Below are 15,680 nucleotides of genomic sequence, written 5' to 3'. Positions count from 1 at the left end.
GACTCTTTAGCCTGGAGAAGAGAAGGCTGAGGGGAGACCTTATTAATGTTTACAAGTATCTAAAGGGTGGGTTGAAGGAGGATGGAGCCAGACTCTTTTCAGTGGTTCCCAGTAACAGGACGATGGGTAATGGGCACAAGCTAGAACATAGGAAGTTCTGTTCAAATACACGGAAAAACTTCTTTACAGTGAGGGTGACAGAGCAGTGGAACAGGCTGCCCAGGGAGGCTGTGGAGTCCCCTTCTCTGGAGACTTTCAAGACCCGCCTGGATGCAGTCCCGAGTAATGTGCGCTAGGCAATCCTACTTTGGCAGGGGAGTTGGACCAGACGATCTCTAGAGGTCCCTTCCAACTCTGAAAAATTCCGTGATTGCATGATTCCGTGATCATTTCATCAATGTCAGAAAGAAAATCTTGGAAAGATTGCAGGAAACATATGTCATGTTAAAGCCACCTCTGCTACCATTTGAGACAATTAAAAATAGTAGTTGAGAGGTGTGGGAGCTAAATAAAATTATAATCTATATTTGTTCTGTAATGCAGTGGATAAGGAACTAGTTCTGTTTATAGTAAGAGAGAAGATACTTTAAAAAGAATATAAATAAAGCTTGTACTCTGAAGTGCACTTTGAAAAGCAGTATACTTCAGCTAGATAGCGGTGAATTCCTGTGCTAATAATTAAAGCCCTACATTTGAAATTCTCACATTTTAAAAAAATTTTTAAAAATCTGCCTCATCTTTCCTCCACCACAAGCTATTTCCTTTCTCTGAGCTTTTATTTCACAGGCTGCAAGTTGGGAAGTTTGATTAGCTAACCTTTGTAACTTTTCTTTTAGTCCACAAATGGAAGTTTGGGTTTTGGTACAAGAGGCTACTGCTGTGCTGCTCTTGCCACTAATGTTGCCATATTGCTAGCAATAAAAACAGAGCCTTGTCAGCACCACTGGAGTTTAAATATAGCTCTGAAGGAATATAAAAGATTCAGAATCCTTTTAGCAGGAATAATTAATCTAGAGTGGGTACATATATAATTGACTTGAAAAATTTTATATATATAAAAATGGAAAATTTTGCAGCTCATATTTAGATGAAGAATAGTTGGTTTTGCCTTGATTTCTGGATATGTGTGAATTTTATTGTCTAATGTCACTTGTGTTTATTGCTGACTTTTAGGTAGATGCCCAGAGGGAATACCTCCACAAGATTTGGCGGGAAGGTCAGAGACGTGGCATCAGTGAATCTGGACTTCCTTATAATGTAGTTACTAAGCAGCTTATCTCTCTTATCACTAGCCGGTGAGTAATTGTACAGTTTTATTTTTCTGGAGAGTACCTCTTTCTGTTCTAGTTTCTGTGATTGATTGTAAAAATTTGGGACTCAGCACCTGAAAATAAGACTATTTGAAAAAATGACAGTCGTAAGGTGAATCAAGCAATAGATGAGTGCCTCGTGTTATTTAGTCTCATGCTATTTAGCTAGCCAGAAAAACATTTAAAGAAGAAAACTGATTCCTCCTCCACCGCCTTTACACTGCCCTTTCATGACAATGGATTTGAAAATTACATCTTGCAGTGCACTGGGATATTAATATTCCCATGGGTACAGATTATTTATGCGACAGTCATGATGAAAGTGGGTGCTGAGGTTAGCCTCGCTTTAGACTCGCTGCATCAGTAGCCTGACCTGGCTTCACGACTTTCACTGCCCTTTGGCCACAGCCGATTACTCTTTACAGCACAACTGTCAGGTTGGATGCACCTGTGCTCTGTGTTCACACGTGGAATCCACATATTACCTGCAGTACAGACCTGCCACATGTTCCCCATCCTGCAGCTGTGCGGCACTGCGGGTTATGCCAAGGGTTTATGTTCCTAACCCGACACACATTCTGATTTTGTGTTGGTTATCTGAGGGCTTATTTGCAAGTGCAGTTTTAATGGGCGGGCATAATAGGCATGAAAATTCAGTTAATAAGACATGTCAGATAATGAAAGATAATTTCAAACATCTTCTGTTTTCATTAGCAAATGAGACTTCTTAGATGTGTTCCAACATAATTACGTTTATTAAGGCTTCAGTTCTATTTTCAGATTTGATGATTGATTTCTGATGTGCACTAAAGCCATTGCAATTTATTCTTGCAAATTAAGGAATTGCAAGGTTTCTTCATACACACAATTTATAAAAGCCTTATTTGAGAGCTATTTGTTCTTTCTTTGTTGTTTTTAAGTTCTACTTCGAAGAACATTTATCTGCTGGAGTTTCGCCCTTCTCTTGGTCTGGTGTGCTTGATCCCCAAAGCCCTTGAGCATATCTACCAGGAATTCTACAGCATCTGCAGACCAAAAACAGCCAGTAAAGCAAGTAATCTAGAAAAATGAGTACTTCCGCCAGTAGTTGATGAGTGGCGAACTATGGAAAACCCAGAAACTTTTTACAACTCTCAGATTCAAAAGGATGTAAGTTCCATTTTTATGTTTGTAATGACTCTTTAAAGCAGAATGCCCAAGAATGTCATCTTGCTCGTTCATTTATACTTGCTGGATAACTTTCTAGCTATGTGATTCTTGATGCAATTCTTTGCTTATGATTGATGAAGATGCATTCCATCCACCTTTAAAACGAGATTTTTTTCTGTAAATGATCACAGAAAGATAGAACTCTTGATCTCATAAAGTAGGAACAATCAGCTTAATGAGAAGGAAAACATACAGACTTAAACTGCCATGAAATCATAGTGAGTCTCCAGATTTTGTGTTTGTGTGTGTGTACAATCTGCAAAAAAAAGAAGACTGGAAATTGAAGCAAATATTGTTATAAGTGGAGCCGGTTATTACTCTATGTCCACAATATGGACTCTAATGTCCACAATTTCCTGGTGTAGGACTCTGAATTTAGTTGGTTATAATTTTGATAAATGCTAATTATTGTGAATGAAATTATTGTTGCTGGATATCTCTATTAGGTTGATTTTTTTTTTAATTAGTCAGCTTAGTTGTTGCTGAGAGCAAGAAATGGAAAAGAAAAGATTTATCTGTTTTCTCTACAAGATTGTGTTACAGCTATGCTTTAGAGCATACATTTCAAGTTTGGGAACATTCATTAGGTAGTGATACGCTATGCTTTCCTGACAAGTTTGGCCAGCGTAGACTAATATAAACTAAGTTATTGCAGGTATTTAAAAAATGTTTGGTGTGGTGCTTAGGGACACGGTTTGATGGTGGACTTGGCAGTGTTAGGTTAACGGTTGGACTTGATGGTCTTAAAGGTCTTTTCCAACCTAAATAATTCTATGATTCTATGTTCAGTAGGAAGGCATTATCTGAAGTTTCTGTGTGTCCTGGTATATCTATAACCTGAGGAAAATTAGGACTTCCCACTGTCCCTGCAATAACATCTCTGGTCTAGGTGATCTATGTTTGATTTGGGTGTGAGCATTGAAAGTGAGTAGGAGGAGCAGTTAGCCTGCACTGTCACTCGTGTTGCCTTCACCGGAGGCAGCAGAGGAAGCTGCTTGAGCAGATCTCAGGGGATTCCTCTTCCTCCAACAGAAACTGCAGATGAGACAAACACATGCAAGCAGGCAATGTTTAGAAGACACTAAGGCTATAAAAGTCTAGCATTTAAATTTTAGGAAATTTGCCTTTGCCAAAGCAGATTTAATTTGGTTTCCTTTTGCATAGGCATGATGATGCAGTCTTTACATGATCACATATTGTTTTTTGTTATGACTTGGTGTGCTAAAATCAACATTTCTGTCCTTCCTGGACTGCTTCTTTTGTGACCCAGGACCCCATTCTTTCATGTTTTTCCGACCCTTCACTAAGGATGGTTTTACAAGATCTGATTTTTATTCCTCATCTGACTTCCTAAGCATCTTTCATCTTCATAATAAAAAAATTACCCAGGGGTGAGATACAGATGCTGCCAGCCTGGGAACAGGTGCTTTTCCTATGTAGAAATATCAGAGAGGCCGTATAAAAAGAAAAGTGAGTTCTGGGATTACAAAACTAAATGATCCCTGGGAAAATGTGAGATCTTTCTTGCTGACCCCAAGCTAGGATCAGCTATACTTGTGTTATTCCCGTAAAATAAATAGCTGTCCTGTTCTTAAACTTACCATGTGATAGACTTTTTCAAGCAGTCTGTTGTAGTGCTTCACCAGCTTCACCAGCTTCACCTTAGCAAGTTCTCCTTAAAGTCTAGCACAGATATGCCTTGCTACAGTCTAAGCTTATTACCTCTTTTCTTGCCCTCTTTGGAAACAGGGAAGGTGCTATTCTCCTTGTAGCAGCTCTGTGAAGAAGCACATAAAGATGGGTTGTCCTGTCCCACCCATTCAGAGTCATAGAATTACAAAAGCACATTGTAAAACTTTGGGGAAGAGGGACAAAATAAAGTTGCACAACTTCTGACACTTAGCTTTGGGGTGTTGTCTTTTCAATTATTTTTTTTTCAGTGTAGCTGTGAAGGTGTAGCAAATAGCAAGTGTTGAAATCATGACCCTCATGATCTGTGTCTCATTGGTCATAAGCAGTGAAGTGTGAAGCCAGTCAGTCAGCTTCACAGCTACAGCAGTGGCCACATCTATCCCATCTGACACGAGCAGGGTGGCACAGTTGTACAAGTTGTGACAGCTAGAGACAAGGAGCATCTTCTCCTGCACACAGATCCAGGAACTGTCCCTGCCACCACTTCCACAGCACAACAGTCAACGGACTGTAGTCTTTCCAGCTCTCCATGTTACCAAGCTGCAGCTTTTGATCATTTTCCTTTCGTGGGATATCTGCTTTTTTGGAGGCTTCCACCATCCCAGTAGAAAAGGGGTCCAGTTCTGCTGAGTTAGGTGACCACATGAGTTTGCTGTCCCCATTTTGGAAGCATCATATGTATAGTGGCACGTGTGCTGGGATCTGCACGCTCTTTAGAGGAGGAATGGCCTCAGCTAGTAATAAGTGAAGCAAGTTACAGAGCCCCTGCTTTAGAGAGGTGTATACATCCAAAAGCCTTCTGAATTTTGATTATAATAAAAAAGGTGAATATCTTGTGTTAGATATCAAAAATAAATAAAATAAACTTTGTTGAGTAAATCCAGGTTTATAGATTCAGTGTCTTTACCTTTGAAGCAATGGGCAAAAAGAATAGGTCAGGGTGGGCACAATTCTGACTTTGCACGGGTTAGAAGTCAGAAGCAACTCCAGTCATGATTTATTCCAGAAAAACAAAAAGGAGAATGGCCTCCTAAAGTCTTTAAAGAACCTTTGTCATTGATAAATAAATGATTCTGCGTTTCCTTTTAAATTTTTTTCCCCTTTCCTTGCAGTTATTTGCCGAGGTACTGATAGAAGACCCTGTGCTGGTGCAAGAGATTGCTCTGTCACAATTAGAGGTGGGCGCAGACGAAGAAAAAAAGACAGTCAGAGAAAACCAGCTCTTTATCCTGGATTCCTTCTCCACGTTCCTGGAGCTTGCCACGCTCCACCATCGGCTGATAGAGGTGGTGACAGAGAGTGCGCGGTTAGCCAGGTTAGTGGGTCAGTACCGCTGGTTTAGCGATGGTGACCTCAGAGAGGTGTGGTTTGTAGGGAAAAAGTAACTTCTTTTTAATCGACCACCTACTATAGGTGAAAAAAAACACAGAGAGAGGAAGAATGCCTCCATTTGTGTTGTGGGAGATATGTTTTCTGGTTATGTGGAGATGGAGTCTACCTGGGGTTTCAGATGTTCTTTAGCTTCGAAAGTTGAGGCCACGCTGGTCCTCAACGCTTAACAGGAGAGGCCCAGTGAAAATAGTGCAATTTTGTCAAATGGAGGAGGAGCAGGAGGAGTTCACTGATCAAAAGAACACAAAGGTGCCGCCTTCTGCAGAGTTTTACACAGACGATTATTTTAACTGCCTTCTTATGAAGATTAGTGGAATATAAGAAAAGGCACATAAGAAGTACAAGCTTTGTTCACCACCAGAGGTAGGAAAGCATAAAAATTGTTCTGGCTATGCTGATCCTTACAATGATAATGAAATAATCTACACAAAGGAAGTCAGTGTCATGCATTTAGGGAGTTATCAGCTGGAGAACATGACAATCTGTACAGGAAGACGAAGAAGATAAGGACTGAACTAATGGGGAAACTACAAAGGATAGTGTTGAACTGCTGGCTTGGAGGCAGGTTATTGGTGAAGTTCCTATTGTTCAGCTGCATATTACTTGACGTTTTTATTAATGATCTGAGTAAAAAACATAAGAGGGTGTTATTAAATTCAGGACATTGTAATGCTGGCAGATAAAACTGATATGGAAAATAAATGGAATATCTTACAGGAAGACCTCACGTTTCTAAGGACTGGAGTAGTAGAAAGGAGATAAGCATCAATAACACAAAGCTTAAGGTTACACATAATAATAGGAAATTCTCCTGTGAACTTTGAGCTTATTAGTTGGAAGCAACAGAGGAGGAGAAAGAACTGGGTGTATAGCTGGGCATTGGATGATTGTAAGCTGCCAACATATTGTAACCGTTGGGGGGAAAAGCTGTAGTATCTCACTCTGAATCAGGCAAAGAGTTTTATTAACAGTAGAAAGAGAGGGAGTATTGATGCCGTGTACATGATTCTGGTGAGGCCTCACCTGGATTATTAAGTATAATTTAGAGATTTGTGTTCAGGCAAGATAAATTCAGATTGGAATGGGAGCAAAGATGATCTAATAGCATGCTGAGGGGAAATAGAGAATGCATTTTACAAAAGCAAATGAAATATCTTGGCTTGTTTATCCTAGCAAAATGAAGGCTGGGAGAAGATAAGATTGTTCTCTATAAATACAGCAGGAAGATAAGGACTGGGAATGGAGAGGAGCTATTTAAGCTAAAGGCCAATTTTGGCAGCAGAACAAATGGATCTAATCACTGTGAATAAGTTTAAGCTGGAAATTAAAAGGGGGTTTCTAAGAATCAGACAACAAAGTTCTGGAAGGGAAAGAGCAAAGGGTAGAAAACTAAGTTTAAAAATGGAGCTTGATTCATTTATGAAAAGGATATGTGGGACGTGATTGCTTGCAATAGCAAAGTTGTGTGTGCTGGATAGATGACATTCCAGTCGTGGTTATTTTTTCTTCTTCTTAACCCTTTCTCTAACTTTCTTCTTGAAAATTTAGACTCCGTATCAAAAAGTCAGCAGCATTTATTTTCAGCAGCTGCAAACCTAGCCGCCTTTAAGATACGTGAGCTAGGACCATTCAAACTGAGTTTGGTGGAAAACCTAATTTTCTGTCACAACTCTTTTCCATTAAAAGAAGAACTTCTTGAACAGCTATAATTTGACATCTGGAACTTTCTTGGGCAAACTAACAGAGAAGTTAATTTATTTCAACCCAAGCAATTCCAGGAAGCAAGGAGATCTTATTTCTTGGCAATTTGTGTTCCTTGTTTGGATACTCAGCTCTCTACTGAAATACAGATCCTAGTTAAACTTTTTCTGCTGTTTGAATTATCTCTGTATTCCTTCACTCATACACATACATACATACATGCACATACATTTTTCTAGTAATTTATAAGGAGAAAGGTTACACTGCAACTTTTCACTTAGCTGAAAAATCAATATCCAATCAGCGTTTTTCATGAAACCTGTAGGAACTTAATATCTTGAAAGTCCTGTCTCTGTGTCAGATTTCATTAATTTTCACCAACTGATTTAAAAGTTACCCAGAGGAGACAGCTGAGCAGACCAGATGGTCACATGGTTGCATTTCTTTTGGGAACACGGCTAAAAGGACATACTCATCTGAGGTGACGTACTTAGAAATCCCTGAAAAGTAACAATAAATTGTCATTTTTCCAGTAAAGGATGGGAATTCTGAGGAAAGTGATGACATAAAGTAAGACTTCATGATATGTGTATAAGGCCATTAGCCATAACATTATCTTCATTTAATAGAAGATGGTTAAGTCAGTCTAAATACCAGTATAAACATATATAGTTTATTCAATGTGACATTTTGAGGGGCTATTTTTATATCTATCTTCTTTAGATGCGATGAAGTTCAAAGTTCATGAACTGTTAGAGACTCAGATTCAGACTGAAACATCAGAAAGGTTAGTAATCTTTTTTCCTGCTATGCAGAGTAAAATGGAGTGAGTGCAACTACTTTTGAGGATTCCTCTACCTGATACCGTAGCTTCTATCAGACTTTTGGGGGAGACCTGCCAGAATTATTCTCACTGCTTGCCTATCTCTCCATTCCCAGGGTGACAGGCCATTTACATCTAACAGTCCACAATTATGTTGTGTGTACTGTTCCTCACAGCCCTTGTTGCTTGTCTTTGTTCCTCAGTGTTTGTCTTCTACCATCTCATGAAAAGGGACATCCTTTGGTAGAATAGTAGAGCTAGACAGTGCAGCTTTAGTATGAATTTTGCCTCTTTCTGTTTTTGTTTGACATAGTCACCTTTTAAATATCTTTCCTTTTTCTCTATTTTTTCCCCTTTGCACAGTACTAATAAGCTGATTTGTTTGCTGATGTTTGTTCTGTACAGACTATTCATATGTCTGTACTGGTCAACTAACAGAGCAACATTTATAATAATTACCCAGAGCTCTTTGTTTTAAGACCTTAGAGTTGATTTTGGCTGTGTTCCATATGATTATTGATTGATGCTCACGGTGTCTGTCATATATTATTTTGTCTCCTCCCCTTTTCTTTCCCTTACTTCACAGGCAGGGAACGCTCCCTGATTTTAAAGAACTAAGTCTTTTAGGTCCTATTTGTGTCTTTATCACATTCTCACAACATGGCTTCTCTGTGACCTTGACTGATTTCTTGACTGATAAAACACCTGCCTTAGATGTTAGGTGGAAGCAAGGGAGTATCTTATTCCTTTGCAGTCAGTATCAAAAAGTCAAAGTCTTTCTTTTTACTATCTTCTTATACTACATGAGAAGAGGCATCGCAGGCCAGATCAGTGTTTCTGTGGTCGTGCATTTGAAGGAGTGCAGGGATGGATGCATAGGGAGGGAATACAAAAAGCAGGATAGTGCCCAACTTCTGACACTAGGTGCTTTAAAGATTTCCTGAGCTAGTGGTTGCATCTAGACCATGTGTTTACTGTCTGCTGATGGACTGCCCTCATAATTTGTTATATTAGGGGGGTTGTACTGGGGTTGTGTCATACTGGGGGCTTCTAGAATAAATGTTTCTTAAGCTATCAACTCATCATTTTAATATTAATAATGTGTATGAGCTCTGCTTATCTATTGAAGCTTCCTCTCTGGCAGTCAGTCCTCTTCCCAATTTCTAGTCTAAAATAATACTCTTCATGTCTCTGCCAAATGCAGTCCTTTCTAAATAGGAACAGTTAACATATTTTGCTTGATTTGCCCTTATGACATTGTAGACTCACAACTTATTGTCCTTTGTTTGTAAGTGCTGCCTGTGTCAATCAGATGGGTGATACTGAGCAACCATCAGCTATCTGGGTACAATACTTGTTTGCTTCATATCCATCATACTATTTCAGATGCCAAGAAGTGCTTTAAGTTGAATGCAGATGTCTCATTGAAATGAACCTGATGGATGTGGGTTTCTGCATTGCTTACAGCAGGAAGAAAGTTAATTTTTCAAATGCATCCCTGTGTTTTTGTTTCTAGGTTATATAAGGCTTTTGCAATGGAAGCAGGATTTGGGGAGTTCCATTTGTACCTGAAGCCCGTGCTCTTTGAATCTGCATCTCACAAGGAGAAAGCAGATCACCTCCCACCACTATTCATTACATCTCTCCTGGAAGATGACAGCTGTGTTGAAAGGTAGAATGAACTTTTTTTGAGTTTCACGGGGCATAATCTCTTTAGATTGGATGGGATCAAGCCTTTCGTCTGCTTAGGCTCACATAGAAGCCACAAAAACTTCAGTGCGTAAAATACATAAAATTATTCAGGCAGAAAATGTGAAATTCTGCATGATTTTGTGTAGAGCCTGGGATTGAATAATGCTAATTTAAAGCTGTTGAGCGGTGAAAGTGAGGAGACACCAAATTTGTGTGGAACACGGGCAATTTTGGAGCTAAAGTGCATTTTCTTTCAAAGTGAGGGTTGCCTAACAGGGCTGGCCTGAAAGTGATTGTCCCAAACCCCATAGGTTGCAAAACAGGACCTCAAAAACTGTTGTGAATAAACTCCTTATTCTGAACAAGAAGAAAGCTTATTCTCCTAGAGTTACACTGCACTTCATGAAGGGACATCTGTGGTCTATTTTTTTTCAACTCATTGACTACTAGACCTAATCTCTGCACAAGGAAAAGGCTATTTATGATCTTCCCTTTTCCCCTGGGCAAAATGTCTGGAACAAGTAGATTTTACAGTTGTCTTGATTTACTCTTTTAAGAGTTGGTAAATATGTGCGTATACGTACACACTCCTAAATACACCACTTTGTGTGTGTGTTTGTGCGTAGTTTAGATTAAGGTTTAGGAGGAAGAAAGGAAATAACCTGTGAATTATCCTACTATATTCAGGGAGGGCATCCTGTCAGTCGCTCCCTATGGCTAACACAGGTGGTAGGGCTCCCGTCCGACTTGTACATATACCATCTGCAGTCCCATGCTGTTGTTTGCTTCCTATTCCCTTGCATACGTTCTAGCCTGATGTGAAAATTGGGCTGTTCCAAACAAGTTTAGCAATTGCAAGCAACCTGGAATGAAACTTCAGCTCCTAATTTAATCAGGGCAATGATGGATATCAAAGCCCAGAAGACAGTCCAGCAGCACAAATAAAAGCAAATTAGGAACCAATACTTGAAACAAGGCATGATTAAACCAAACAAGCAGATTTTTCACTGATGAGACCAAGCTCATCTAGGAGGAGCTAATGAGTCATTGTGAAGTCAGCCACAAAACATCACGGAATATATTCTTTTTCTTACAAAACTACTTCTGAAAACTAAAGCAACATCCTAATATCACTAAATTAGGGACTTGAATTATGTGTTCTACATTTAAAGGTGGAAAGAAATGAGAAATATTTCTGAATTTATCACTATTTTCCTTTCATCCTCAGTTTGGCTTATTTCTGTGTCATACTCCATGTTTATAGATAATTTTGCTTTTATTGCAGATATATTCCATCTAGCTTACATTAAGCATTCAAGAAATCGACAGTCATGTTGGAAAGTTTAGTTTCCATACAAGAGATGGTGTTATGTAGGTGAATGATTTAATTTGCAGAATAAGCAAAAACTGTGTATTACGTTATTATTTATTTGCCAGAGTATGTAAGGGCATCAGTCATGTGTTTGCTGGGTGCTATAAACTTCTCTACTGTTTGTCTTTCTCTGAGTGTTAATATGATTTAGTCTACTGTTTTATAATTAACTTCATAAAATTGCACTGAAAATTTGATTGCTAATGTGGCCTAATCCAGGAATCCTTACTGGGGTGAAACCCTTTAAGTCAGCAGAGTTTAGTCTGAGGAACTTTGTTAAATGAAGCAGGATGCCTGTGTGTGGCTGTATTCACACATAGTAACAACATTTGGCGTAGAGAGTTCTCTAATGAAAGAAAACAACCTTAGTCTTCAATGCTATTTTGCATACTTAGTCCTTTCTTCTTTGTACAAGTGTATAAAAACAGTACCATAAACTGCCAGGCCATGAAGATTCCTTCTTTAAAGCTCTCCACAAAGTCTCCTTCTTGCCATTAACTCAGTCATAACCTGTATTCTGCAGCAGGGTGGCACGTAATTAAAAATTTGCCCAGGGGAAACGAATATGTTTTATTTGGTGTCTACTCTTTTCCCAGCCTGTTTGCACTTGGCTGCACGGGCTGGCACCGTCCTGCTCTACAGAGTAGAGCTGAGAATACAACTCACTAAATACAAATTAATTAAATGTTTCCTTGATCTCTATATTTAGTCATGTTTCGATGATAACAACGTGTACAAATATAATGGAATACTCTCCCCTTCATTAAATTAAGCTGTGGAAGTACTACAAGACAGAGAGCAATGTCTGTGAAGTAACCCGTCTTTTAAATGGCAGGGGAAATGCCTAACACATTGTTTTCCCTCTTCTTAGCTCTTGTGTCTGTCTGGAATAAGGAACGTGCAACTTATCCTGGCCTGTCAGGTCGTTCAGAAAAATGCTCTTTTGGCGGCTGTTCAGCAGGCCTCCTTTTGTTACTTGGTCCAGCCTCCCCATACCCTGGGCATGAAGGTTAGCAGCATCTTCTTCCTCACATTGCACTAGTAATAATGGGTTTTGTCAGACTTAGCCCAAAGAGGGCATCTGTTAATTCTGCTTATAATCAATTGGATGGCAGTCCTGCGCAACACTTGGAACAGCATCACCGATGACTGCAGGAACTGCAGTGATTGTGTATTAGCATATGACATAAAAATAAATGGTGTCACATCGGTGATTTATTTAAAGTCTGTTAGTTGTGTAAGTGATGAAACATAGCTAAAAATATACCTCAAGAGAGGACTGAAGGAGGTTGGAGATGAATTGGATTCAAAAGGCATGGGTGAAATCTTATAGCCTGTGGTATGCAGTAAGGCTAGCAATCACAACCTGACCTTGAAACATGCATTCTTCTGGGATGGCGAAACCATCAGTTCCTGCTGCTTTCATTTGCCCTGTCTTCTGAAAACAGAAGTAAGGTCAACACTATTTCCAATGGGAAACATTCATGTTAGCCTGATGCCACAGTGTTGGTCCAAAAGCTACCGGCTTGGTCACCAAGCCATTACTGTTCCTCATCTTATATTTGGCCTTTTTTTTTTTTTTTTTCTTCATCCTGTGTTTAAGATATGGTGCTCAGGAGCTGCCCTTGCTTCATACATGCTAAATTGTTGTAGGGCTCCGTATTGCATTTTCTTATGCAGCTGTTGTGTCTCTTCCAGAGACAGCTGCACTACAGTAATGAGCTAAGTGACCTCGTAAGCGATTTTGAATTTATAAGCAAATAGAGACTCTTTAGGGCTTGTCTTGCCTTCTCTGTGCTTATATTGACATCTCTTTCCATGTTCCTTAGCACACCCCATCCATCCCCCCTCAGCCCCCTCTTGCATCCCTGATGCTCCCCACGCTCAGTCCCTTGCCACCAGGCAGTATCCTCACCTCATTCCTGAGTGTGGGAAGTGCCTGTGTTTTGCTGTCTGGCTGGGCAAGAAGCACTCGGTTTTGTGGCCGGTTCATAGCCCTGTGCATGCTGACTGCCTGGCTGTCACGCTGGGAACCCAGCTGGCCACTGCCTCCTGGGAGCTAAGCAAGCCAAGCAAAATGGCTAGGGGTCAACTCTCCTTGCCTTTTCCCTGAGCAGGGGGTTCTCCTCACTAGCTGGATGCTGATTTTGCAAAAACAGAAGGAGCTTTTTACCCTTGAGACCTCTGTTCTTACGTCAAATGTATTTAAAATTAGTCAGAGGGTTCAAAAGTTGTTAGAGATGGGTTGAACCAGGTAAGGGAATGAGACTGAAACGTTTCCTGTGTGACACCAATTTTCTTTCTGAGTTTAAAAATGAAAAATAGATGTTGTCATGACTCCCCGTTGTCTCATTTTGGGTCACTCAGAGCTGCAGTGTGAGGAGGAGAGGGAAAGACGCCTTATGCAATTCAAGCTTCTGAGCATGAATTGCCGTTCCTAGAGCAGTGTCCTATACGCTCTCTTTCCTTACACCAGAGGTGAATGTAAGGGAGGTCCTAGGGCCAACACTCACCTTAGAGACTGCCAGCTGCACCAGAACAAGCTTGCTTCACCACTGCATGCTTTGCATCCTGTCCCAACATGAGCAGGACAGTGAATCTGCACTGTACAGCTGAGATCCATTGGCCCAAACAAACTGATATCCTGATGGCCCACCAGAAAAAAGGCTTAGTACTGTGCGGTCAGAGCTGTCTGCTTGCTGCTGAGCAGGAGTCCTTCGCAGCACTGATCTCATGCGACTTTTGGCAGCACACGGGCCGTGTCCCAGGGAGCTGCTGCACTCAGCATCCACTTGGTGGGCACCCAGGTGTTGGCAGCTGGATGGCCAGCTGTGCAGCCTCCCAGAGCTGGTTTAGTTCATCCCAGAGGCTGGTTTCCATTCCCTGTCACAGAGAAGTCTGAGATTCCCCGTCTTCATTTCTAATCAGATCCTGCAGCGCTGAAATCAGTGGAACTGAGCAACCTCTGTATCTTTCCCAAACTGATCCTCTGCACTGCCATACAAAGTGCTGCAGTTGTGTGTCTCTGCTGATAACCATGAGCAGTCTTACTCTGGAAATAGCTCTTCATGCCCCAGTTGAAAAGGATTGATCTTCCAAACATTTGAATTTCTTGTACTGTCTATATGCTGAATGGTTTCTTTTCCACAGAATGGCAGCAACTGTATTTTTCATTTTCAGATGTCTCCTCTGCTCTGTTAATCATTTAATGGCTGCTGCATCCATTCTGGATCAGTTTTTGCTGATTTACAGCCAGTGGGTATTAGCTAACTAATCAAATTCACACACAGAGGACCATTAATACAACCAACAGAGGCCGTGATAAGGAGGTTATGCATGTGGTTATTCCAGAATAACATATAAAATTGGAAAATATCTTGTATAACCTCCTTACACAGGAAAGGGAGATGGTTGCAGGATGTCACAGACTGTGTCTGTACTGAGGGACTCATAAGTGCTGTGGGTGGTATGGTTGCCCACCCGACACAGGCCAAGGCCTGTGGCATCTCCCTTCACCCCATGTGGAGGAGAGCTGGTTGCGTGATGCCAAGGGAGCTGTATGCTCTGCAACACTCGCCATGGTCTGGTTGGTTGATAGCCAAGACCCGTGGGCTGTGCCATGAAGGGCACAGGCTTAACCAACCCAGTCTCACCATGCAATGAGCCCTCATGCAGACCAGCCTGTTTGATACCGGTCTAGGACCTTCAGAACGGCAAACTCCCATGTATTTGTAACCTCAGTGCCCAACCTTTCTATACTGACTTTGTTTATAGGCTGAAACATTTCTCAGGAACAAAGACACTGCTCATGTCTGCCCATTTACTTCTAAGGCAGTTGGTGACCACTGTTTTTTAATGCATGTTGTTATGTTCCCTGTGCTCAGCTGAGCAGGAAGAATCGTTCTCCGGGCAAGAAGTCCATTTTCCACTACAACAGAGGAAAGGTGTTTTTCGGTAGATAGATCTGCAAGGTGGCATTAAACTCCAGCGAAGCTAGTACTTGGGAGAAGGAACTCAGCTCTCAAAACTTGGCTTTTTTTTCCCATTTTAGTCTTTCTCTTTCCCACTATATGCAAAGGACAGTAGCTCTCCTTGATTTGCAGGGGAATTACTATGCTTTTTTAGCTCCTCTGGCCTTCAAAGTGCCTGTGCCACTTTTGAAATATGACTTCAAGAACTTGGAAAAGAACCGTTTGTTCCTACTTGGAAATTAGGATAATTTTTATATCAATATGCAGAAATTTCTGAGGTTCCTTCATACCAGGAGCCACTTAAATAGGCAATGTGGAGGCACGAGTGTAGTATTCTGTGTTTGTGGGGAAGAAAACTGATTTTCCAGACAAGTGATCTAGATATACAATTATTTATACATATTTGAAAGTGTGAATATCTGGGAATATTCATATTTTATTTGCAGATGATTGAATGTCGAGAATGTTGTCTGACTCTGCTGCTGCTACAGTTTCATTATGCCTGTGCTCAATGAGAA

General features: G+C 40.6%; 1 protein-coding gene across 1 annotated transcript in view; it reads left to right on the top strand.

The window, feature by feature from the left end:
- LOC134513749 (uncharacterized) overlaps window positions 1-15,680 on the top strand; it is a 33,997-nt gene that overhangs the window by 16,561 nt on the left and 1,756 nt on the right. Inside the window, 5 exon segments of the mRNA XM_063330913.1 lie at window positions 1,174-1,295; window positions 2,231-2,459; window positions 5,324-5,534; window positions 8,028-8,091; window positions 9,644-9,799. Coding sequence (XP_063186983.1) covers window positions 1,174-1,295; window positions 2,231-2,459; window positions 5,324-5,534; window positions 8,028-8,091; window positions 9,644-9,799 — 782 coding nt within the window.

Source organism: Chroicocephalus ridibundus, chromosome 3 (assembly GCF_963924245.1).
Source record: "Chroicocephalus ridibundus chromosome 3, bChrRid1.1, whole genome shotgun sequence".
Classification (NCBI taxonomy): Eukaryota; Metazoa; Chordata; class Aves; order Charadriiformes; family Laridae; genus Chroicocephalus; species Chroicocephalus ridibundus.
This window is presented reverse-complemented; position numbering and strand designations above follow the sequence as displayed.